General features: G+C 39.4%; 2 protein-coding genes and 1 long non-coding RNA gene across 4 annotated transcripts in view; 2 read left to right on the top strand and 1 right to left on the bottom strand.

Annotated features, from left to right (window-relative positions):
• Positions 1-10,560, top strand: part of LOC117552194 (Down syndrome cell adhesion molecule-like protein 1 homolog) — a 99,357-nt gene extending 88,797 nt beyond the window's left edge. Inside the window, exons 26-36 of the mRNA XM_034225504.1 lie at positions 11-109; positions 2,259-2,447; positions 2,867-2,995; positions 3,183-3,341; positions 3,483-3,638; positions 3,801-3,831; positions 3,963-4,081; positions 4,224-4,376; positions 4,535-4,729; positions 4,904-5,212; positions 5,713-10,560. Of these exons, the coding sequence (XP_034081395.1) occupies positions 11-109; positions 2,259-2,447; positions 2,867-2,995; positions 3,183-3,341; positions 3,483-3,638; positions 3,801-3,831; positions 3,963-4,081; positions 4,224-4,376; positions 4,535-4,729; positions 4,904-5,212; positions 5,713-6,248 (2,075 nt within the window). The 3' untranslated portion in view covers positions 6,249-10,560. The remainder of the gene's footprint in view (positions 1-10; positions 110-2,258; positions 2,448-2,866; positions 2,996-3,182; positions 3,342-3,482; positions 3,639-3,800; positions 3,832-3,962; positions 4,082-4,223; positions 4,377-4,534; positions 4,730-4,903; positions 5,213-5,712) is intronic.
• A 559-nt stretch (positions 10,561-11,119) lies between these two features.
• Positions 11,120-14,516, bottom strand: LOC117552183. The gene is made up of 3 exons (XR_004569910.1): positions 14,403-14,516; positions 12,979-13,021; positions 11,120-12,133 (listed from the first exon to the last, which is right to left on the bottom strand). It is a non-coding gene; the product is annotated as an uncharacterized LOC117552183 (long non-coding RNA).
• Positions 14,517-16,586: 2,070 nt separating this feature from the next.
• Positions 16,587-25,391, top strand: si:dkey-202l22.6 (interferon-induced very large GTPase 1). Of its 2 annotated transcripts, XM_034225479.1 has the most exons (5): positions 16,587-16,686; positions 17,714-17,866; positions 18,003-18,140; positions 19,571-24,344; positions 24,480-25,391. In XM_034225479.1, the coding sequence occupies exons 3-5, from the start codon at positions 18,098-18,100 to the stop codon at positions 24,619-24,621; spliced, it is 4,959 nt and encodes a 1,652-aa protein (XP_034081370.1). In that variant the 5' UTR covers positions 16,587-16,686; positions 17,714-17,866; positions 18,003-18,097; the 3' UTR covers positions 24,622-25,391. The 2 variants fall into 2 exon arrangements, with proteins under 2 accessions (XP_034081370.1, XP_034081371.1); XM_034225480.1 differs by lacking the exons at positions 16,587-16,686; positions 17,714-17,866 and having other exon boundaries at positions 18,020-18,140; positions 18,656-24,344.
• Positions 25,392-26,016: the final 625 nt, after the last annotated feature.

The following is a 26,016-nucleotide window of genomic DNA, read 5'->3' on the forward strand; positions in this document are numbered from 1 at the left end:
CCTTCCTCAGTTCCTCCTGACCAGCCTCGTCTAACCGTCTCCACCACTTCCATCTCCTCCATCACTCTGGCTTGGATACCAGGAGACAACGGAGGGAGCTCTATTAGAGGTACATGACCCTGCCGAACAAAGCTGTCTCTTTTTGTGCCAACTCACATCTCTTTCTTCTTGTCACATATTTGCCAATGTGTTTAAAGGTATATAAAGTTAGCTTGAGGTCGTCAAGTTGTGTTTTGAAAGAAAAAATATTTCCCACTGACCTCTGAGTTTACCCTCTGTCTGTATTCTCTTTCTCCTTGATCCGGCACATTGTTAATGTGCACATTATCTATTAGTTATTGATTGGCCCTCTGGTTTTACGTTTCCCTGTTAACTCTGGGTCTCTTTGATTATCCGATTGTTGGTGATTCTGGTGTGAAGATAGGCATGATGTGTGTGCCTGAGTGGACATCCATGCCTATGTGGTTTTAATCCCTTTTCTTTGTTCATGCCGTTTGTCAATAAGAGGCTGTTTCAGGGTTGTCTTTCTGACTTGTTGTTGCTCTTTATGCCTATATTAAACTATAAAGGTAATGGCTCAAGACATCACAGCACCCAGAGAGACTTATTGTCCCACATTGTATTACTAAAGAATTTGTTTAACAGCTCTTTGAACCCTTTGGGTCAGTCGGTAACTATACTTTAATTCTGCCAAAAGCTGTTGCTAAATACATTTGTATGTTATTCATGTGGGTTTAAATACTGCTCTGCAAGTAGGGAATACCAAGTCATTTGTATAGTGTGTATTAAAATCATGATGTTCCACCAAGCAATATTTGCATCCATCATCCAGTGTCTCGTACATCAGGGAAGCCTTTATCTTGTGTGTATACCACAATGCATGTCTGTGTGTGAATTTCGACACAGTGTCAGCAGTCAAGGATCTCTTTTAACATTACTACTGCAGTGGCCAAACATGTTAGCTTTCATTAAAAAAGAGGCCTCTTTGCCGCTTGTGTAATAATCAAATTAACCAACTGTATAGGCTAGTGATCCTGAGTAGTTTGTTATAATGCTGTTCCTTACTGTTCCTTCTTCTATGTTCTTCTGTGTTCTCTTCTGTTCCGTGACAGACAGGGTGACTCCAAAACTTAAAAACAAACACTGCAGGATCTGCATGTGTTAACCCCTCTAATGTTTTGGACTCTATCACACCATCTGTTAGAGAGAGATGGAGAAATAAATGGTACAGAGAGTACAAAGAAACACAGAGAGGGAGACATTTATATATACATAATTATATACAGACAGAAGGAAAGAGACTGAGGATTGGATGTAAAGTGTCTCCGAGCAGCAGGGAGTTGGCTTTCAAGGCAGCTGATTATAAAAACAGTCACCACATTGCATACCCTCATTTGCATAGATGCTCAGTCAGCGCCATCCCAGTGTTGGGGTTTGTAGGTAACTAATGGCGGAGTAGACAGCGAGCAGCTACACTGTCCTCCAATCAGGGCCCGTCTGTGCGAGGGAAGGTCTGACCTGCCATCTGGTGGACAGTCAGGGTACACATGTGAAATGTTTAGTAGGGTTGGTGCAAATGAAGTTCTTTATCTTGACTGTTTGACTTAAATAGAATCACATTTTCTTCCACTTTTATCGTATATTTTGTAATTACTTTTAAATTATATTTTTGACAACAATTAGTTTTGTACATACTATTCAATTAACTTTGTACGCCATTTCTAAGGCATGTATTCAAAATAATATAACACTCCTTATTACATAATATACTATAAAACATTTTCTGACATTATTATGACCTTTTTATGATGCAAGATACCCTGACTATTCTTAATATTATATTATACTATAGTTTTGTTTCTATGACAATCATAAGTGAATCTACATCACGACATATTCTACTATCTACGATTTTAATTATGAAATTATTTATGGTAGAAATGGTAGACCGGTTGAATTTAAACAAATAATCATATTCATATTCAGTCATTGGAGAATATTTGGTAAGGGAAATCCTCTGTAGCAGTCAAAGCAAAACAGCATTTGCGCCTGCCAGGGAAGAGATAGAAGGCTCACCAAGTGGATGATTTGGAACCTGAACAAAATAAAGGAGCCAGCAAGATAAGGGAAATCTTGTGGAATGGGTCACGAGTCACAACATGTGACTTTTTTTTATGTCAGACCACTATGACATTTTGTATGTCACAACAGAAAGTATGATAATGATTGTGTGCATTTTCTATTTTGTGTGTGTGCAGGTTTCGTGTTGCAGTACTCTGTAGACAACACAGAGGAATGGAAAGATGTTTTCATCAGTTCTAGTGAACGCTCCTTCAAACTGGACAACCTGCGCTGTGGCACCTGGTATAAAGTGAAGCTGGCTGCAAAGAACAGTGTGGGAGCCGGACGCATCAGTGAGATCATCGAAGCAAAGACCCATGGGCGAGGTAAGAGACATGTCCTATAGGATGAAGGAAAGGAATGTGGTTACAAATCACAATTCAAAGCTGATATTACCAGGATATGGTGGAATAATCTTCGAACAATATAACACAGTACGAAAGGCATATTTTGTGAGTGGTCTCAGTGGTGGAGTCAACAATGAAGCTTAACATATCTACCATTTATTCAAACATAACAAGATCATTAGAACACATAAATCCTTCATCGCTTACTTCAAGTCCAGCTGTGAAGGACTTTTTACATTCATTGCATTGTTCTGGGACTTTGTATTTGCTCCATTTTAATTACACTTATTTAAATATATTCCTGCTGATGTTGTCCTAAGCTCACTAATTACCTTTAATGTGGCACAGTGTGATTCTGAAGAGAAAAATACAAATATCTGATTCTCCTCCTTTTAAAGAACCCCAGTTCAACAAGGATCAGCCGGTCTTCACCCACCTTAACTCCAGCCACGCCCGCCTCAACCTGCAGGGCTGGGTCAGTGGAGGCTGTCCCATCAACGCTGTCATACTAGAGTTTAGACCAAAAGGTAAGTCTCTGTTTGTCAATTTTGCAAAAGTATTTTAACATACTGTGTAACAAATCAAATAGAAAAAGTTTGCATGTGAACCAAAAATGGTGTTGCCAGTTCTCAGGTCACTTTCCATCATCATCAAGAAATGCAATAAAGTGAAAAATTAGAACAGACTCAACATTGCTATGTGTACTTGATGCAGGTACATGGGCATGGCAGAATGTGCGCACCAATGCCACAGCAGATGTGTTCCTGGCAGAGCTTCGTGAGGCGACCTGGTATGAGTTGAAGATGAAAGCCTGCAACAGTGCTGGCTGTGGCAACCAGAGCTCCCAGTTTGCAACCCTGGACTATGATGGCAGTAAGTAGAACACTCTTTGTTTGGCATTCAATATGAATGAATGGTTTTGTCTGCTAAACTAATGAAACAAATCACAACACCGGTTTATCTTAAATGTTGTTGGAAATGGCAGTTAGTAATCTCTGCTCTTCCTCTTTGTAGGTACAATTCCACCAATCAAATCCCCTCTGGAAAAGAACGATGATGTCAAGAAGCTGTTTTCTATTGGTTGTCCTGTGATCTTGGTCACTCTGGGTGTTTTGCTGCTCTTCATCATTCGCAGGAAACGCAAAGAAAAGAGGCTGAAGAGACTAAGAGGTGAGAGAAGTGGTAGGAAGGAATCAACAAGATAAACAAAGCATTCCAACAGATATGCCCGAAGCAAATTTAAGAGAGAATCTTGAATCGAAAGTTGCATTTATTTTTAGAAGATTGATTTGTGTGTCAGAAATAAATCATTTGTGTCTCTTGTCTTTCTAGATGCCAAAAGCCTGGCAGAGATGCTGATCAGGTAAGACTGACATTTCAGAATCCTGCTACATAACCTGTCAGAGATACTACTTAGTGCATCTCAAAATGTATTTTACATACCTGTATTTTTCTAAATGTTTTTTTTGTTTGCTCGTCTACACTGTGTATTAGTAAAAACAACCGCAGCTTTGACACTCCAGTGAAGGGACCTCCTCAGGGCCCACGCTTACACATCGACATCCCCCGAGTGCAGCTGCTCATTGAGGACAAGGAAGGCATCAAGCAAATTGGTGAGAGGACGGGAAAGAAAAAGAGAGTTGTTGTGTTTTCAGGCGTCTGTGCATTAGTGTTATGTCTAATAATGTATGTGTACTGTACTGTATTTGACTTGCAATAACTGAATTTCAAATATATTAATGATGTCTCTTATAGGTGAAGACAAAGCCACTATCCCTGTGACAGACACAGAGTTCAACCAAACTGGAAACCCTCAAAGCTTCTGCACAGGTGTGTCCGTCCATCACCCCGCCCTCATCCAGAACACCGGTCCTTTGATTGACATGTCAGACATCAGACCAGGAACCAGTAAGTGCTCTCTCTCTCCTCACGTTTCATTTTATCAGCACAAACTTTAACTACACCAAAACAGTGCTCGTGTAGCAGAGCATGTGAATAAAAGCAATTAGTTTTGCAAATGCTTTTTCATTCACTCGCCTTATTTCTTCATCCATTTTCTTTACCAGACCCAGTTTCAAGGAAGAGCGTAAAGTCAGCCCACAGCATCAGGAACCGCTACTCCAGTCAGTGGACTCTGACCAAGTGCCAGTCCTCCACGCCAGCCCGCACTCTCACCTCAGATTGGCGCACAGTTGGCTCCCAGCATGGCATCACTGTCACCGAGAGTGACAGCTACAGCGCCAGCCTCTCACAGGACACAGGTTGGCACATGGGATGAATTACACTTACAGCCATTAACATGCACATATTAAGTAAGGCTATTTTTCAAATGTGGAGGACAATGTGGTTTTGCAGTGGGTTACATCTCAGAAAGCATTATTTTTGAACTGGACAAAATGTGCTTAACTTTCTCTCTTTTCCATTATCTTTCTTAGATAAGGGTCGCAACAGCATGGTGTCGACAGAGAGCGCCTCTTCAACCTACGAGGAGTTGGCGAGAGCATATGAGCATGCCAAGCTAGAGGAACACCTGCAGCATGCCAAGTTTGAGATTACTGAATGCTTTATCTCTGACAGCTCCTCTGACCAGATGACTACAGGTACCAACGACAATGCAGACAGCATGACGTCCATGAGCACTCCCTCAGAGCCTGGTATCTGCCGCTTCACTGCCTCACCGCCCAAACCCCAGGACTACGATCGTGGCAAGAATGTAGCTGTGCCCATTCCACACCGCGCCAAGAGTGAGTGGTTGCTGCAAGCATTCATTTTTTTATAAGTAATTATTTTCACATGGCACTTTTAACTTGGATTTAATCATTAATAGGTCAAAACAAATCGACGTATTAATATATCAGAAGTATACTAATAGTTAAATTGTATATTTGTATTTGATAGGGACGATGCAATTTAAGATCCAGAGCATAAATAGAGTTTATAGCTATTATTTGAAGGATTATATGTATTATGACTTTCATTCATTGTCAAACAGCAGAAATAGCCATTATATAGCTAAACACGGCTAGATAGCTGAGTTAAGGATACAACAAAAAAGCATTATAACAGAATTGTAAATATAAAAAAACATCAAACAATAATATAGAAATGCACATAAACAACACATACAACTAAGTTTAGAAGGATGGTAAAGTTCTGTCTGATGCAGCACTGATAATTATTTATAGGCGTTGGGTTTTTCAGGTTTTAAACTTTTAACACATTAAATGTAATTTTTCCCCTTTAGGTGACTACTGCAACCTTCCCCTCTACATGAAGTCAGATCCCTTCTTCCGAAAGCAGTCCGAGCATCATGACCCCTGTCCAGTGGTCCCCCCACGTGAAGCCTCCATTCGTGGCCTGGCCCAGCGGGCATACCACACCCAGGGCCGTCATGTGACTATGGACTCGGTAAAGCAGCAGGCCCTAACCATGGGCCACTCTGGCCTGTCCAACCTCTCTTCCTCTGGAGGGGCAACAGGAGCCTGTGGTGGGGGTGCGTCTGCTAGCTCTAGCAGCTCCACCCTCCCCCAGAGGACTCTCACCATGCCAGGCTCCTCTGCCTCCATGGCCCAGAGTGCAGCGGCCGCTGCTACTGCCACTGCTGCAGCCGCTGCATTCTCCTCCTCAGGGGCCACAGGAGGGACTCCTGGAGGGGCCTCCTCCAAGATGGGAGGATCCAGAGACTCTCTCCTGGAGAGCAGCTCCTCGGGCTTAGGCAGACTGCAGAAGCAGAGAGATGGAGGGGCGGGGGCCTACTCCAAGTCGTACACACTGGTGTAGCCTGCCAACACCTTGGCCTGTCACTGTAACTCTAAATAAAATGCTGGTCAAGCCAGCGCTTGCCTGGAGCCTCTATGAAGTGAGAAGAGAAACATACACATGCCCAGCCGACCCGTCAGTGCCTGCGCTGTGTCGGGCTGCAGGGAGCTGCTGGGGGTCCCATTGACACGACTGTATGAAGGGATCAGAGCTGGGTCTCCACAGCACAGGGGTTTGCCTTTCTTTCTGCCTGATTGCTTTTTATTATTATTGTGTCATCTTTCTCTATCCCTAATTTCATCACCCTGGAAATCACTTGCCAAACCGTAAATGATTAATCTGTTCACTTCATTTTTTCATTTTCTGGCAAGGACAAAGTACTTATGCACAAAATGCTTTCCACGTGCACTGTCTTGTTTTCTGGATCAAGACAGTCATAGAATGAACCAAGTTTTTTTTTTGTGATGTTTTTAGGTTATTAAATATGTTGCTTTTCTGGTTTCTGATGGAAGAAGAGCTCATATCACAGCATTGTGCCATGGCAGGATGCTTTCAATGTATGCATAAACCACCTTGGTGTTACACTGGCTCTTAGTGGAAGGACTGACATCTCAATACCAGTTTTGAGATTTGGAGAATCTTCTTATACACACAATGGATGACACAGCATAGTGGTCTTAATTTATGCTTTTTTAAACAGACTCAAAACAGAGGACATACAACAAATGTCAAGCATCATCAAGTGAATCCAAACCCTCTTTTTCATCAGTTTTCAGTTTATTTTCTAATAATGGAAATATAATCTCATGTGCACTAAGAAAAGTTAGAATGGATCCAAGTAACAGAAACCTTCACAAGTGTGTGTGTGTGTGTGTGTGTGTGTGTGTGTGTGTGTGTGTGTGTGTGTGTGTGTGTGTGTGTGTGTGTGTGTGTGTGTGTGTGTGTGTGTGTGTGTGTGTGTGTGTGTGTGTGTGTGTGTGTGTGTGTGTGTGTGTGTGTGTGTGGTGTGTGTGTGTGTGTGTGTGGTGTGTGTGTGTGTGTGTGTGTGTGCGTGTATATTAAATATATATATGTATACATTTGGCAGGCACACAACAACAGTGGATCTTTTAAAAAATCAATCTGTATGCTGACCTCTCGGGCAGATGTCTGTGTAAACTGACCCTCCCCCCCTCTGTTGATTTTGGGGAATCGGGGACAGTAACAATGATAATGCTGACGATGTAACTTTATGATCCTAATTCGGTCCAGCATTATGAAAATTGTTTTTTTTAAGTGTGATTGACAGCATTGATTAGGAAATAATACTGAAAATGAAGTGGGTTCACAAAAGAGCATTTACAGAAGAAACAGGATCCTTACTTTATTCTCTTCCTCAGAACAAAGAAGGATGAAAACCCCATTATGATCCATCATCGTTCCACAATGTCATTAGTCTTTGTTTAACACATTTGACCTGTATCCACTTTTCCCCTTTCATATCTCCCACCTTCGCCCACCCAGTCTCCCATCATATCCATACAGTGTCACTGTGACCTACTGCTAGCATACGGGCTAGTTAAAAGACAGCTGGACTGAGAGGTCTCATATGCACAGACAGGCAGAAATGCTACTTGACGTTCAATGACAACTTGAATGGAAGCAAAAGTTTCAAACGTAGGCCTACAGCAAATTTACTGAGATGTATAAAAGACAATAATATTTGTATGAAATTATCTTGAATTGATGAACGGACAATGACTTTAAGATTATAGACAGAGAGATCAAGTGTTAAAAGAATTTGCAGAAAAGGGAAGAGGGGGTTACATAGAAGAGAAATAAGCGGTCTTTAAAACTAAGATGTGTTTTCAAGTCCCTCCACCTCACTGAATTTATTTGAGCTTTATGCATGGTACTGTATCTGCTAACTTTTGGTTAACTTGTTTTTCCCATTTCTTCTCCCAAAGCTTAATCCCATAACAAAGATCGTTCCAAAAAGAGTTGCTCCAAATGTTTTGCAATGGCAAAACGTAACATCAGGGCTCTCGCAATAGAAAAAAAGATATGATATATGTTTGTTTTCAAAAGTATGTACATATATATTTCTATTCAAATATATAGCAAATATATGAATATTAAAAAAGCAGAGAAATATAAAAAACGTTCTAATTGAATATATATATATATATATAAAAGATCACAAGACAATCGCTCAGAGTGAAAAACTGCGAGAAGGAAGAGAAAGAAGAAGAGGGAGGCTTAAACGGGTAGCACAACCATGGATGGGAGATCTTGGAGAAGTGGTGTGAAAGAAAGTGAAATGGTGAAACTGAGGTTTGAGGAATGATCCAATGACCCCCCTTGTGATATTGTAAATGTTCCAGCTCCAACTCCTGTGCAGCAGGGCGAGGCTGAGAGGAAAGCACAGTAAAGTCAAATTATAGTGTGAGATTGTGTCGCTGGTTAACTGTGGTCTATGGCTCAGTGCAGAAAGTGTGGTGTTGAAAAAGAAAACCGTAAAACAAGGGAAGCCTATACAGTAAGTGAGCCTGTTGTAATATGTTGTATTGTACCTTCCAAAGGTTTGTTCACAAACTCAATGCCATTATCTGACTTTAGTTAATGAAAACAAACAGACCGAAAAGTGTTTCTGTTTCTTTTCCGTTTCATAGCGAGCTCAAACTTCTGGACTGCAAGCCAATAAACATACCACACAGTAACTTCTCATATATGTGTTAATGCTCTATTTAATTTAAAACTACACAGGAGATAAATGCATTTAGCTTTTCATTGTTAATTGTTTCTTTTGGCCTTAATGTTTCACGTTGTACAAATATTGTTTTCAGTAAAACAAGTCCGGAAATGGGGCTGTCCTGTTTTAGCAACCAGAAACAGAGGCCTCATATATACAGTTGTATGGATATTGGATGGAGTGATAAAACAAACTCCTGTCAAACCTGCTTTTCCCTATTCTTCATTGAAGTTGCCTCTAAATCACTGATATATAGTCAGTTTGCTTAAAGTATATGTATTGTATGCCTTTAAGGAAACGTCCACCCTCTAACCAGTGGAGACTTGATGGTCTTACATTTGTTATACTGATTAATCTTATCTAAGTCTCTACGAAAAAGCAAAGAGGCGTATTTCTTTAAATGTTTAACTATTCCTTTTATGTATTCCAATAATTTTGTTTAATCCTTGGTTGAAATTAAACTCAAAACAGCCTGATTATTGCAAACTACACAATACTATAGTATTTTGGTTCCTAAATTATAGATTTTCCATTCTTATGTGCAGAAAAATATTTTTAGGACCAAATAAATAATTCAAGTTAAATGTACAAATAATATAAAAAAAACATATGTGCAGCTGAAAAGATGGCCTGTTATTGTGTAACATTGACTAGTTACTTTTGAATAAAATAGCAGACCATACTGCCATATTAAACTTGTAACTGTTCACAGTACTTTATCATTGTTGCAGCAACATTTCTTCTCAGCACCCTGTGTTGATATCTGCAATGTTGAATTGACAAATAAGTGAATCAGGGTGTATTCTCTCTTTAAAATACAACCGAATACTTTACAAGCTGACTTTTTGAACTCTGAGGCCAACATCACATGTCCTACTTCCCCAACCTTTCCGCATCTGCTCAACCAATACGATCTTCCCTCTCACTGTTCCCCCACCTTTTACATTATTTTAACTCCATAATAGAAGACTTGTGTACATAGGAAAGTGTTTTGTATAAATGAGTACTATTTTCGACATCTTCACTAGAAACCAGGGCACAATGTAAACTTTGAACTGACGTTATTGTAATGAAACAGAAGAGGACAAGGAAATACTATAGGAATATACAGACACTGCTTCATCTTGATTTATGAACCAGTTGAAACGTGTCAGAGTGGGCCATGCATAGTTAACAATATTTATTTCTTCTTTTAGAGGACATTTGGTTGCATTGTCCTCTTTTAAAAAAATGTTTCTAATTTTTTTTTCTGTTAATTTTTATCTTTTTTGTTTGAATTGTTTTACTTTATCACAGGTTGCTTTATTTAGCATTTGCCTTTTTTTATTCCACTTTTTGGGGGGAGGACAGCAGCATTGCATGCTCTGAAATTTTTGCTGGTTATAAAAGAGAAAGGGAAATGGTGAAAAGAACAACTTAAAATGGCAGGTTAATGAAAACATTTTAAAGATGCAGAGGTTGTTCCTTAAACTTTTACGGGGAAACGTTGCTTCAATTTGCAATTGCTTGTGTTTAACTCTACATTTTCTTTTCTATGAAAACAAACAAAAACAAAAAAAGAGTACTCAACACCTTGTGCAATAAAGCTATCTTTCTATGAACTGTGATGAAATTATTCATTCTTTCTTAACCATGAAGGTAGAACAAGTGCTTTCTGTATACACTCTTTACTGTAATCTGAACTTCCTAAAGACAAGACTAACTAGTTTGTCAAAGTATTTCGCTCATTTTGGCCCCAACCTGTAAAGACTTTGTATAAACTGCTTCAGTCATCCTGAAGCAGTTTAAATGAAAAGGTTTATCTCCGTGTTGGTGACACTAGTACTGGAGGCATTGGGTTAAAACGTGTTTTTTTTTAATGTTTTCAGCATTGCAACAAAGAAAGTCATTGTGGATGAAGAAATCACTGAGTACTTTCTCAAAATCTGGGCAAATTAAATACAAAATACCTGCATGTGATGCCGTTAGAGGTGAGTGAAAACAATGTGAGACTTTGAGAGAACCAATCATGATTGAACCCCTGCACATAAAACCATTTACCCAAAATGCAGCTCTCAATAGTGTCTGTTAGATTGAAATCCAACTAAATGCAATTTGAGTTACTACTTGTTAGAAAGAAAATAATTTAATGTGTAAATAATCTGTACATTTTATGGTCAATCTAAGGTTACTTTAATAAACGGTTCAAAGTAACACACACAAATACAAACAAGACATAAGGAAATATATCCATAACTTTATAAATGAATACAGACTAAACATGTTTACAAGTAATTGTCAATTAATCCAAAACCATTTTCAAAACGTAACTTTGTGTCAGTCAAAACAAACAAGGCAGAGCCAGTTATGTGAAAACAAATTGCAAAATAATAAATACATGTATTTATTTAAAAAATAAAATAAAAGCAACTGCAGGGTTTTTTTTACAGACTCCAATCCAGCATGTTTAAACCACTGGAAGTGCAGTTATTTCATAATATGATTCAGAACCTGATTGAAACACTAGAGGGCATCATGCTGCAATGAAACACAGCAAGTCTTAAAGAGGAGTTTATTAAAATAGGTTGTTTTTCTACACGTTCTATTATAAGATCAGAAATGTTGACGCATTATAATATGTGTTCCTCTCAATATTGTTATATTGGATATAACATTGGTTATATTTATTAACAGCATTCACAGTCACACACACAGTCACTCAGTATTCAGAGCACACAACTAACATTCATTCAGATTTTGTAATATATACAACAAATCATTCACATAGAATTTAAAATCTTTCCAGTTGTTGGAGAAAGAAACTACTACGGTTATTTTATTCTGCACAGTGTTTTACTAATTCAAAGCTCCCCTAAATGTATATTGTACAGTATGAATATGTGTGCATTTGTATAGTCACAGAGTTCATCCGTTGTTTGGTGAATCCAGATTCCTCCCACCTGCTTCCTGTTGTCTCCCAGGCTGCTGCATCGGTACCTCCATCCCTCTTTGTCCGCCTACTTGCCGTTCTTCTGTTTCTTCTGCTGGAACTTCCTGTAATGGGTCTGGATGGTGGCGGCGGCCTTCTCCACCTCCACCGGGCTGAGCGGGGGAGCAGCGGTCCCATTGCTGGTCTTGGAGCCCGAGCACGACAGGATAGCCAGAGAGGCTGAAGCAATAGCCATGGAGGAAGAGTCTGCAGCATTGATTAAGTCGAAACACATTTTTTTAAGTGGGCAAGTTTTCTGGTTTATGTTTTTACTCATTCAGATGTGACATTTGATTTGAATTCAGTAATTTAAAGTGGACCTATCATACTATATTTGAAACATATATTGTAGGGCCATACCTATACAAAACATGTCTGTGAAGTTTTTTTTTCAAAATACCAAACAGATCACCCCTTGTAGCCATGCCTCATACTGCTCAAACCCCTCTTTTGCAGCCCTGTTAGAGAAACGCGGACTTGGGTCCTTAGCTTGAAAAAAAAAAGAAGAGGAGGCGGAGCTAATGCCTGATCAGAATTCTACTGGAGATAAAGTTAAATTCGGTTGTGATAAAACGCCATCCTGTTCTAAACCACATCAAGGATTATTTCTGAAACAGTATGGAGCTCAAATGCTTTTTCTCTTGCAGGTTTATCACAAGGTGAGTTCTTTTTTTATTTCCTGCTTTTATTTTGTGCTCTTCAGTACAGGTTAGCTCTGAGTGTTAGCGAGGCTTGCTAATGTAAACAAAGACGAGATTACGTCCAAAACACGTCAGGCATTGTTTCTGATAGCAACTTTCTGTGGGTCCGCAGACGTCACAGCTGATGGAAATCTGTATCCGCTCGTTGTACACCCGTTTTTATAAGATTTGGGTACGGAGGAAAAGAGAGAGGATTTTATTTTCTGACGCTGCATGAGTTCCCCGACGCACCGGGGACACATATTTGTGTATAAAAGACATCACAAAGTGCATTTTGAATGATAGGTCCCCTTTAAGATGAATTAATATGACAGAAAAGTTGCCCGCCTTTAAATAAACAGTTGTACTTACTCTTTCTATACACGCCTATGCTGTTCCTCCTGTAGCCATCAAACTGTGAATGAAACAGAACATCTGTGAATTAGAAGACACTCAGTGACGCACAAAGGCACAAGATGAGTTGATACTGGTCAGGTATGACAATTATCAACGTTACGATCTTATCTGGAGCTTGGAAGAAACATTGTTCACATACCACTGACGGTACTAAATCCAACACATGAAACCAGATAGTCACTCAATCGCTTTTGCAACATTCTTCAACTCAGCTGTACAAAATGTGCAGAGCTTCACGAATGACTGCAACTTACATGTGTGACTGCACCTTTTTGTGTGTCCTTTTCATCTACGGCTAGAATAATGACCTCCAACACCAATCCCCTTGATTGGGATTATAGCTCAAGCAGAGCAGAGGCAGAGAAGCCAGAGGCGGAAGACTGGACAAGCTTAGCATGCTAACGCGTCAGTCTGGCTGTGTGCCAGTCCCACACACGAGCTCCATGACCTTATCATAGAGGTCAACATTATCTCTTTACAAGTGACATTAAGGTACATTTACTGGGGGCAGTCTTAGACACAACTTGCGCCTTTACTTAACCACCAAAAATGGTCTTCCTGCCGTCCAGCTTATTAACACTATTTGTCTTTGATTTGTCACCTTCATCTTTATAAAGGTTTACACACGTCAAAAGTAAACCTTCAAATCAGTAATCCTAAACTTAGAAAAGTCCACAGCAGGACAACACAGGCTTTTTCTAATAAGAAGGTTATCAGAGGTGAGCAGTTTGGACATCAATTGACTTGTTGATGAAGGAATCTAAATGAAAGCCTGAGGAAAAGTAAAATAACTTAAGTCATGGTCAGTGATGATCTATGTACAAGGACTTATGATTCATTCATTGCGGGTCAAAAGCTTATTGTTTTACTGTCCGAATCACATATTTTAATCTAATATTATTTGCCCGCTGCCGAGTCCCAACAAACTAATTTATATATATTTTTTAAATGCAGTCATCCATTGAGAAACTATAAGCAAACAGAACACGTGACCAAGCTTATAAGCTCACATGCTGACTCAAGCTTGACTGCTGAACTTTCCACATGCTCTGTCTCACCATTAGATAACAGAGGATTAGGAAGAGGTCATTTGTATGAGTAATAAATCCAGCCACGCTGGCAGAGGAAATCCAAATTGTATGAAAAAAAAAAGTTCATTCGAAAATGACCACATTTTATCTTTTGAAATATGTAACCCTGAGAAGACTCAAGTGAAGCAACTCAGCAGAGAGGATTTGGAACGGGGGTTTGCCGGGCCATGTGCATGTGAGTGAACTTGTGTCGTATTAGCTGTAATGAATCAATCGTCTTGGTGCATCAGCATGGCAATGTGCGTGGGACGCCAATTAGACCAGGGTACAGATCTCATTACAACTCACCTCATCTGCTTTGCTGCTCCTCCGACTATGTGACACTGAGTGTACCTGCCAAGGCAAAGGCTGGGACACGATGTAAGGAAAACGGTCCTCTTGCTGTGCAAACCGCACCCCTATCTGAAAGTGAAAAAAACCGATGTGAGTTAAAGCATTAAAAAGTTAAATTGTATTACTAAACTTACCATTCTCCCACATGACACCCCACATTACAAATAAATTAGAATTGTCAGTTTTTGTCAGAGTTTGGTTTTCTGAAGTTTTTTTGCTTTTATGCTAACCCGGTAAATATTTGTATTAGAAACATGAGTATTAGGCTAGATGTTACATAATTAGCAGAGGAATGCTTTATCAACATTAAAGGTTTGATTAAACATCACATTAATTATATTTGGATACTGGTCATATTTGGATACTGGTCATATTTGGATACTGGTCATGGTTTAACACTATCTGTTTTAACATTTCCCTGACCACATTGTGATCTACTGTACACAAACCTGATTTATATTGGATATTGAGGTCCTGCTGTGTGAGAAAGCTACAATATTAGCACTTTTTCTGAAACCATGGTGTATTTCTTCCATTCTTCTATTGAAATATGTTGTATTTTTGTCAATACAAATCAAAAGATTATTTGAAAAAAAATGATACGCTTAACGCTATAAATATTAAATCAATTTTCACAGAACAATAATCAATTGTGTTTCTACTTCTATCCATCATTATAATCATCTTACCGACTCTACGACTTTGACCACCAAATACATCGCTGTTAGCATGGTGACCAACATCTTGACCACTATTCCTTTAGTTTCTCTGTTAATCCTTAATGTTTTCCTCCGTTTTTGATAAATGTCCTCAGTCCAGCTGAAGAAACAGATCTGAGCAAACAGGAATGCAATGCAGGGTTGCTCAGGAAGGACGGTCGGACGCACAGTGCTCAATATGTCCACTCACACAACTTTCTCAGGTTCAAACAAACACACACTCACACATACATCGACCTGCGAACACACTTCATTGTCACTGTCTCGGACACATGGTGGTAAGACTGCTAAAGAGCTTTGCAGGACTGAAATAGAGACTAGAGAAGAGGTAATCTTTTCCTTTGAACAACACTTATCCCCAGGTGTGCTTTCCCCTCTCCAGCAGAAGACACAGATCATGCTTTATTTGTATTTGTTTAAATCCCATGTTGGATTAATAATAATAATAATTCCTTACATTTATTATAGCGCTTTTCCAGATGCTCAAAGCGCTTTACAAATACACATTACACATATTTGTTATACATGCAATGGTCACTGTGGACAATACCCCCAGGAGCAAGTTCAGGTGAAGTGTCTTGCCCAAGGACACAACGGCTTTACAGACGCAGCAGCGGCGGGTTTCACCCCTTGATCTGATGATCATTGCACAGCGCACTGCGCCACACCGTCCATCTTCACGCCTCGAAGTCAAGAGAATACCGCTTAGAGATAATTTGATTTAGAAAGATTGTATTCTTCTTCATTGTCAAATGTGCTGAATTCCTGATATGAATCAGGAGGGAGTTATCAAACAAGTTGACCTGTTGACATATACCGTAGGGTCAGTCACTATCTAAAAAGGCGCTACTGAGGAAGTGTTTACAAATTGTAATTAATTAAGGTATTTAGAAAACGTTTTAATCATGCTTTATAGATCGGTTGAAATCCATTAGCACAAACAGATCTGGAGCGACCTGGTTGTGACCTTATTATCTTGAAATGTAAACACATTTTAACAGAATGAAAACTGTTTTTCCAGAAGGGTTTATAAGAAAATGTCTCAAAGATAAAAGTGAAGGGTTATAGCAAGGAGAATACGGTTTCTAGGAATAAAAGGGACTGTCATCATGCCAGCAGTGACGCATTGGTAATCAGATAAACCTATATCTGAAAGATCACACTATAACTGAGGTTTTTTGTGCGTCATTGTGTAGAGCCTAACCTCCGACTAATGATAACACTTTAGACAGGTGTCTGATTGAAAAAAAGACACTGCCTACTGTTATCTGAGTATCATCAAGACTGTCATGTCAAGTCATTTTAACCATGATTAATGACACTTGTTTACTTTTGTCAACGTGTGCGTGTGACTGATGTTCATCCTGTTGTTTAAGATTGGACAAAAGTACAGGAATGTGTCTCGTCACTGACAACACAGGTATAAGAGCTCTCCTGAAAGAAAGACACCACAACAGCAGTGGTGATACACAACATGTGAAGGATACTTATTTGCCGAGCAATTGTACGAGGAGAGATAGGTAAGAACATAATGATTTAAGAAGAAATTCTACCAAAAAACACAGGAAATGTTTCAGAGGTATTGGAATATCTGCGTTAGTCTTTTTTGAGGAATTATACATCGAAATATACTTTTAGCGTGAACAAATATATTTTATGTGCAGAAAGGTAAAACCAACCACTGTATATGTTTATATTATGCACATCACTTAAAACCCAAAAATGCAGTCCTAGGTGAAGAATAATTACAGTAAGTACATTATCGCAAAAAATATTCTGAAGTATAATCTTTTGCTAGTATTTGACTTTTTCATTTTATGCTGCGTTATACTTAATCTGGCATTGCAGAAATAAAATAAAATATATATTTTGCTCTAACATTGATACATCCATCTGACTGCTAGAGTTAGATCATAATATGTCATACAATGCATTAAAGATGAAATCAATGCTTACCAACTTCAGATGTCTATGCATGTTAGCAGTTGCACCAAAGAAACATTTGGCCATTGAATTTCTCATACGGTTTTATTTTAACTAACAATTTGAGGAGCAAAGTGGTAAAATGATCCAGTATTTCATAAAAAGCTAATATCAGAGCCATGTCCAAACAATGAATAAAGTGCTGCATCATTAGTGAAAATCTAATATTCTACTATTTAATAATCACAGCAGGGGACATTTGACTGCATACAGTAAACACCATTTTCTCTGTTCATACTTTAAGCATACCTTACTGATAATACTGTATGTTTATATTGAAGTAAAATGTTTGGTTTATGAGTGGCATGAATGATGACTAGATGCTAACCAGATGTGTTCTCATGTGAGATTTATGAAATGGCATCTTTATTACATACAGCTTTATACAGTAAAACTAAATTCCAGCAATAATTCATAACCACCGCTTATCTTTGGAAAACAGCCAATCTCAAAATTAAGCTAAATGTTGAGCTTTCACTGGTGTGCTTTATCTTACCAACAGTCTCCTGATCTTGAGGGTGGCCATTATATCACAATATCATATTAATTCCATCTTGTCTCCAGCTTTATTACAGCGAAAAGAAAACTGAAACAAGGAGGGTTTTGCTTCAGTGAAGCATTTCAGGACGATAAAAGGGTGGACAAACCAGCCTCCTACGTTATTTCTACAATGAGCAGTCCTCTGAGACAGCAGGCTTCAACAATGTCTTATCTATTGTAAGTAAGACAACATCAGTTTTCACATTCACATTTGGAATCAGTATTAGGCCAAAGAGGATTGGCAGGTACTTTTGTCTGTGTTGTGCTATCTTTTGTATGCCAGTAATGTTTATGTTATACATTTTAATGACAGGTTTCCAGTCAACACCACACATTGTTGGTGATGTGGCTGACCAGAGAAGGAAAAGTCATTTAAAACGAAGAGGGAGGAACTCAGCTGGATTCATCATGTCCGTCAAGTCTCCAAAGCTGCCGAGCATCAAAAAGAAAAGTAAGTCCTTTTGTTGTTATTCAGGGGTTGTGGTAGGAAATAAATGTGCTTCATATTGAGGACTTTTCTTTTTAAACGTACCAAAATATTCTGTGAATTCTTTAACTTCATTCATAAAACACAGTTAAAAACACCTATATACCATTTTGAATGGAGGCTGACAAGTATAAAATAAGTGATACAAATAATTGCTTTCTCAATATATGTCTTGTTCGGAAGTAGCGTATGATGCCGTCAAATGTAACAATAACTACCTTAGCTGACAGTACATATCTGTTTTTGCCCTGCTTTGATCATAAATAAGGCATGTAGTTCTCCAGACATATCAATGGCACCTATAAGGGACGTTAGCCAAAACTGACTGTGTTTCCGCTAAACGTCAGCTATTCCACATATGTGTATTTATTGTTGAAATGTATGCTTTGGGTTATAATGCTAAATATGTGCACAACAAACGTGATGCCAAATGGTTAGCTATCAAAATGTATTTCGGAAGTTCTGTTCATGTCATTTAGGAAGACAAAAAAATAAATGTTGGCAGACCAGTACAGCTTCCGCCTGTGACTGCTCAAACCTGAGGTTAAACCTGCAGGCCAGGAGGTGGGTTGTTCTTGGATAAAGAACAACACAGGTTCAAACCCCACTGCAGTCAGCATGTCGTTGTGTCCCTGGGCAAGACACTTCACCCCAAAATGCTCCTGTGGGGATTCTCCACAGTATTGAGTATGTAAGTCGCTTTGGATAAAAGCGTCTAACAAGTGACATGTAATGTAATGTAATAATTGGGTTGGAGGCAGCAAGTCTAGTAAATGTGGGTGTTTATGGCACTGCGGGGTAGAGTGTTGAAGGGAAACTTGTTGTTTTGTTTGCAGGTGAGCTGAAATTCTAAGATCATATGTAATGATTAGGTATCTACTGTACGGGGATAATGTGCCTTTTTTGTTTCTAACGGATTAATGTTTTCTATTATATATAACAGTGTTTTTATTTTGCAATAGAAACATTAATAGATCAAGTATCGTTAAAAAAATAATCAAAGTGTCACGTAACTTGATAAAAATTAGTCACAGTGAAAGCTTGTGTACAGATTAAGAATTAATAAGAAATCAGTAGATGTTTATATTCAAAAACATGCATCACACATGAACTAAATACTAATAGTCATCTTTTTTTTCACATTTTCAATAATCACAAAAGCAGCTTTGAAGTATGAAGAATCATCAGCGAAGTATAAATAATTAAGCTTTTCTGAGTATTTTACAAAGTTTGACTAAAACATTTTTACCAAACTATTACTAAAATAAAGACTTGGATTGGATTTCGGTTCTGATCATATTACATTTTATTCCACATTTAACTGGATAAAACCATTTGCAATTTTAAAATATAGCACATCCAAAGGCTAAATTATTGATTATTTTGTTAACCAGAACCTCCAAAGGACAATGCACAGGCAGAGGTTCTCAATACCCTGGGACTAGAGGCCTTCTTGACTACACCACTGGACCCAGCGTCTCTGTTGGACATCAGCACTTGGACTCTGGAGAAACAGGCCCCTCTTGAGCCCAAGGATCTGCCAAATGCCTTTCTACAACGCTTGTGGCTGTTTAGCCAAGATGCCCGGAGTCCTTGCTGCAAACCTCTGCATGATGTTTTGAACAATTCCAACAATTCACCTGAGGAAATTAGAAATGGTTTTAAAGAAGAAAGCCAGTGTGCCGTCAACCCCCTTGATCTAGTAACAGCTGTCTTTATGTCGGCTAACACTTTTCTTCAGCAGGAGATGACTGTGCGTATGTTACAATGCCAGTTTGCTGTGCCCCTGGTCCTTCCAAATAAAGATCCAGAAGAAGCCAGTCGCTTCCTTCTTTGGCCTTTGAGAGGTGCTGTTACTCAATGGACGTTGCACTTTCCGGAAAATAACAGAAAGGTCTATGGGGGGGATTTGGCGAGTACATACATGCCAGTAGTTTCTTGTGTGAGGCTTGGTCACAGTGGTGTCTCTAAGTCACAGGTGCTAAACAATGTAATAGGTGGACTCGGATCTTCCTGTGACACATTTCTCCACAGGGGGATGGATGGAGGACAGCTTCCCCGAAGACTCTCAAATGGCCTGGTTGAGATTGGATGGTATCTACCTACTGGTGACCCTGTCAGAGACATTTTTCCTGTCCCTGTGGTCATCTCTAACCTCCGTGGTGATGCCAGTAAACATGAAAAATGCCTCAGCCTTCTATGTCAAGCGTCTTCAGCCGTGGTGGTTTTCTGTGGGAATCTTCGGGAGAAAGAAAAACAAGTTCTTGCATCTTGCAAGTATATGGCACACAAGCTCATATTGATTGACCTATCAGATGCTGAGAACAATGACAACAGGGTCGTGAGGTTTGCTGGTCAGAACCTTGAGGAATACATGGAGCTTCCTGGAGGATCAGTGGTACACGGTAGGGATTTGAGTGAAGAGGAACTGGCTAACATGCTGTGTGGGTCCTTGAAAAATATATTACCAGATGAATTGAAACTTGTGACACTTGAGGCAGCAGCCAAATTAGCAGAGGAGCTAGGCCTAAATGTAGACGAAGGGGCAGTCTGCAAAAAGGCAATGGCTACAGTGGAGAAAGTATTGCAAGGTTTAGATGAGGGATCTGCTCAATTTAGGGACAAACAGCTTCCATTGCAGGGGTCTTTGTGGAGCAAACTTGCTGAAATGGAAAAGGAGGAAAGTAAGCAAAGAAAAGAAGGAAAAGAAATTGACGGACAACTGCAAAAAGAAAAGAAAGACATCTTGGTAGAGTTGAGCTGCTACAAAATGACCTCAGCAATGAAGATTTTCACTGGCGCGCTTTCAGCAACAGATAAAGTGGAGAGGACCTATTTCCTTAGTTGGATGAAGCTGAGGCTTCGTCTTAATCAAATGGAAAAACAAAACAGTCCACAAGACCTATTTACAAAGCTGAAGACAGAAAAAGGTGGCCTGCCAGAACACTGTGATAACCTCCAAAATGGAGTAAATTATGACACAGGGGACAGTGATAGTTTCTGCACAGATTCGACACCTGAGGAAGATAACACTGAAGAGCAGCTCATGAATCATGAATTGCAAGATTCTGAGCAACAGGTGGAGATAAGCCAAGGGTTAATACACATTTTGCAAACATCTGCAGAAAAAACCATAGAGCTACAGTCACAACAGAAAGAACTTGTTGAGTCAACAAAAGATCCAGGCAGAGATGTTTCCTTTGAACATCCTACAGACTCATGTCAACAGTTTTTGGAGCCTGATCAGTCCTCGCTTGGACTTGAGCATTTTTTGCGTGAGATGGGCTTAATTTTTGAACTAACACACATCAGTCCCGGGAGTGGGAGCCACAATGTGTTGCGTCTCCCTAGTTTAGCTACAGACCTTCTTCTATATGGGATTCCACTTGAACTGATGGATGGAAATGCCTCTAACATCCCAATGCGCTGGCTGGCATGTGTCTTTGCAGAGCTCAAACTCCGCCTACCTCAAAAACAGTGCAGGATCCGAGTGCTGACAAATCTTGGAGTACATCATGCTAGGAATGCTGAGCTTCTTTCTGAATTATTTGGGGCAAAATTTCCTGAAGGAAGGAAAAGATCCACTAAAGGGTTATACATGGCTGCCCTGTGTCTGCCTGATCGGCTAAGAAAGGAAATGGAGTGTGACTTTCTGTTTTTAATTGATGTAGAAGGTCTCTGCTCAGTGTCTCTGGACAACAAAATAAATGTGCTGATCCACGACAATGAGATGGCCACTGTTGCCGCAGGCTTGAGTGATGTTATATTGCAGAACATCTCTTCACACGTGGGTACTGAGTATGAAACTTACATCACTGTCACAGTCAATGCTCTCCTACGCATCAAAGAATGTAGTTCCATGCCCATTTGCCAACTCCTGGCCCAGGATGAAGGAATACACTGCTTGTTACAAGCATCACAGTTAAGACGTGTATCAGATATGCTACAGACTGAGAGTAGGGACAGAGGAACTAGCAATGCTGATGACCATTATGCAAAGACCAAAAGCTGTATCACCTGTGTCAAAGGGCCTTGGTGCAATATGTCCCTTTCTCAACCAATTGACACACAGTATAGTGAGACTTTGTTAAAGCTTAAGGAAAACCTGTTTGGGGCGTTGAAGAAGTGTGCAGCTAAGTCTGAAGCCACTGGTCTGCCTGAATTAATGAGTCGTTTGTGTGCGGTTTGGGATGCAGTGAAAGCAGAATCATTCTCCACTGGTCTGCAAAATACTGACATAGCTTTAGCCTTCTGTTTACTGTGCACCGAGTTTTTCCAGTGGGAGCATAGTTGCCTGGAACACATGGAGAGCTGGCTTAAGGGGGCAACAGAGACAATCTTCGACACAAAGGCAAAGGCTCTAGACGCTGAAATCCAAAATAGCCTTTTGAGAAGGCTGAAGGATGAAGCCAGAGAGGAAGTCAAAACAGAGGTAGACAAGCTTAGATCAAAAGCAGATGCCTATTTGACGAAAGACAACATTCTCGAAATGAACACTTTCAAGCCAATCCTAATGAGCAATATTGATCACCTTCAGGAGGAAGTAACTGAAGAGATGGTGCAAAGGTTGGGGACAGTCAACGAAAGCCATTGTTCTTTGACACAGTTGGAAAGGTTTGAGAACTCACTGGAAAAAGAACAGGAATTTAAATTGCATGCACTCGTAGAGAACAGCAAGTCATCTAAAGTTCTCCTTCAAGATACAGAACTAGAAGAGGAGTTTGAGGATGTGTGGAGTAAGACTTTGTCCAACTTTGAATTTAGGCCATCAGAAATAGATGATATTACTGCAAGAGTGACCAATGTTTTGAAACATAATCTAATTTGCTGTGGTCTCCAGAAACACATGAAAAAACTTGAAGCTATCGGCAAAAACCAAGCATCGGGCTTCCAAGTTAATGATGAGCACTTTGGATACCGCAGCAGATTAAAGCACATGTTTGAAGACAACAACAGACTGCAGAGGGTAGAAGCTCAACAGGTAGCATGCAAGGTCATAGAAGAATACAATCAGTTTGTAGAAGATAAGTCTAGTTTAGCAGCAGATTTCTCCGACAGCTATATTGCAGAACTTTTGGAAAATGTTGAAAAAGCCTTGAAAGAAAAATCTATGGAAATCAGATCAGCGTTTGAAGTGGATCTGAAAGTTTATCTCTGTAGCGCTGCATGCCAAGACTTCCAACAACTACATGACCGCTATGCCAAGGACAGCGTGCTTTTGACAACTATTACTGCAACCAAGAGTAAGTACATGTTAGATTTCATCTACAAGTTCAGGAAGAGAGATCAGTGCCAGAGGGTGGCTCAAGCATTTACCTCCATGGTTGTCAAACCTACAGTGTTAGAATATATTTATAGACCACTGGGAATGCAAATTGTTAAAGATATCCAAGATAAAGCCCAGCAGTATCAGTCCCCATGTTCCTTTCATCAAAGCTTAATGGAAGAGCTAGTGAAGGAGGACCATTTTGAAAGCTTCAAGGAATATTTGCTTAACTATGACAAATTCAGAGTGAGGAAGATCCAGGAGACGGTGGTGGCTCATCTCTCTGAATCATCCAACTTTGGTATATGGAGGCAACAGAGACTTGGGGAAATTGTAGGGAAGATTGCGGCAGCAGTGAGCCAAACGGCAGAAGGTGCCAGTGGAGTACTTAGTGATACAAAGCCACTACTGGAGAGAGTTTGCCTCATTTTAGAGAAAGATGGAGATGTTGATGTCAAGGCCAGGTCCTGTTTGGACGGACCTTTCTTCAGTATCACCACGGAATGGGATCGCTTTGTCACATGTCTAATGGAGTTACTGGCTGCAATGAGATTGGAACTAGCCCAGGAGTTCTCTCAAAATGTTGAGATCACCCAACTTCTTCAGTGCCCTATAATTCAGCCCCAAGAGGCCTTGTTTGAAAGAGTAAGAGGCTGTGACCAGCACTGTCCTCTCTGCAGAGCCCCCTGTGAGCTGCAAGAGGGGCATGAGCTTCACAAGGCTCTGCTCCACAGGCCCAAAGACATGTTGCCCCATGACTCAGGTATGACAGAGGGAAACCCAGGCATGAGTAAGGACAAACAAGACCTGTCTGTAGCATGCAGCAGCCTCCATTCCCTCTACCCAGACTGGAGCATCTCCCATGGGGACCCAAACACTGAGATGCCATGTGCTTATTGGAGGTACTGTGATGTTTATTAACGTTTAAAATAACATAAGTACTTTTTCTTTATTTGCATGCTTTTCATCATAAAATATAAATGTTTAGATACAAATGTTTTTTAAATGAGCTGAGCTAAATATTCCATAATTTACAGGTATGTGTGGGCAAGGTTCAATGAGAACTTTGCAAAGGAATACAATCAGGAACCAGCATATATTTCTGATGAGTGGAAGGAGATAACTGAGGAGGAGGCACTGGACAGTCTGAAGGAGGCCTTCTTCCATGGACAATGCTGATGATTATGGCTACTCTGTGCTGTACGCTCTTATCATATTATGTATGACATTTTCCTTACCAAGTTCAGGTTTTATTTGGTGTGTAAGTATTGTATACCTATCAAGGATGTTGATGTTTGTATAATAGTGGATATAAATTCAAGCATTGACCATTAATTCCAAACACTGGAAATAACTGATGATGTTGTTTGCATTTTATTTTTATTTTTTATCTTTTTATCATTTCATTAACAAGATAGTGTTTTGTAAAATATGCCTTTAAAATATGTTGTTAATCACGTTAATCCAATACCTCCTGATCTGACAAGACAGTGTGGAAAATGTTTGCAATGTAAAATATGTTTGAATCAAAACATCAAATATCTAGTCTCATTAATTTCTTACTATATATCCAGCAGTGATTTCAAGTAATTCCTGTTCTGTACTAGATATATCTTCAACTATAGGCCTTGTGTTTTAAACACATCAGGTTATGACTCCAATCTAACTTGAAATATATTGCAACATTCAAATAAAACATACAAATAAGAAAATAAGTAAATGTATTGAAATAACAACACGCTGTGTATTTCTTCTTTGCTTCATTTGAAGTCAAACTGTGATGGAGGAATCCCTGTGATTTGAGTTTATTGGTTTTATATAAAAACTGACATGCTACCTAATGTATTCATATATTATCTGTTTAGCTATTCTACTTGTACAAGATGTTTATATCCAATATGTTTAACTGCAATATGTACAACAGTAAAATAAACACATGAATTATTGTATTATTCTGCTGCTTTTCTGAAAAATACAGTAAACAACATGAAAGGGACCTACAGTTACTGGACAGAGCTCTTTAGACAGGTGATATCCTGCCATTAAAGGTGCCTCTGCTCTTTAGCTTTGATTCTGTACAGCCACGTGATCTCAGGCTGTATGTGAAGGCTTAATAGCTCAATAATTGGTGCTAGGCTCGCAGCAAGGTAACAAAGTGCTTTGAGTAATTGTTACAGTAAATGTACATGCCACTGTATTTCATGACACATGCTATATACTGATGTACAATTCAACTACACATATTTGTTTTAAGTTCCATCTATTTACTACCACTCCTTTTTTATGTCAAAATAGCTTAATTAATTATGCATTACACAAAACAAGCACACTTGTCTTTTATTTATCATCTCCTAACCCAAACACTAATTCACAAATATTTAACTGCAGTATACACTGAAAAACAGAATGTGACATGATCTGACATGTTACCTGTCTTACAGCATATTGCTACAGTCTGTATCACATTAATGCCCACATGAAATCAAAATATCCCAGCAGTGCTTTCCAATTCTTAGTTGAATGAAATCAGCAAAGGATCCCTCCAGAGAACCAACTCTGAGAGGATTGAATATT

Source organism: Gymnodraco acuticeps, unplaced genomic scaffold (assembly GCF_902827175.1).
Source record: "Gymnodraco acuticeps unplaced genomic scaffold, fGymAcu1.1, whole genome shotgun sequence".
In the NCBI taxonomy this organism is placed as follows: Eukaryota; Metazoa; Chordata; class Actinopteri; order Perciformes; family Bathydraconidae; genus Gymnodraco; species Gymnodraco acuticeps.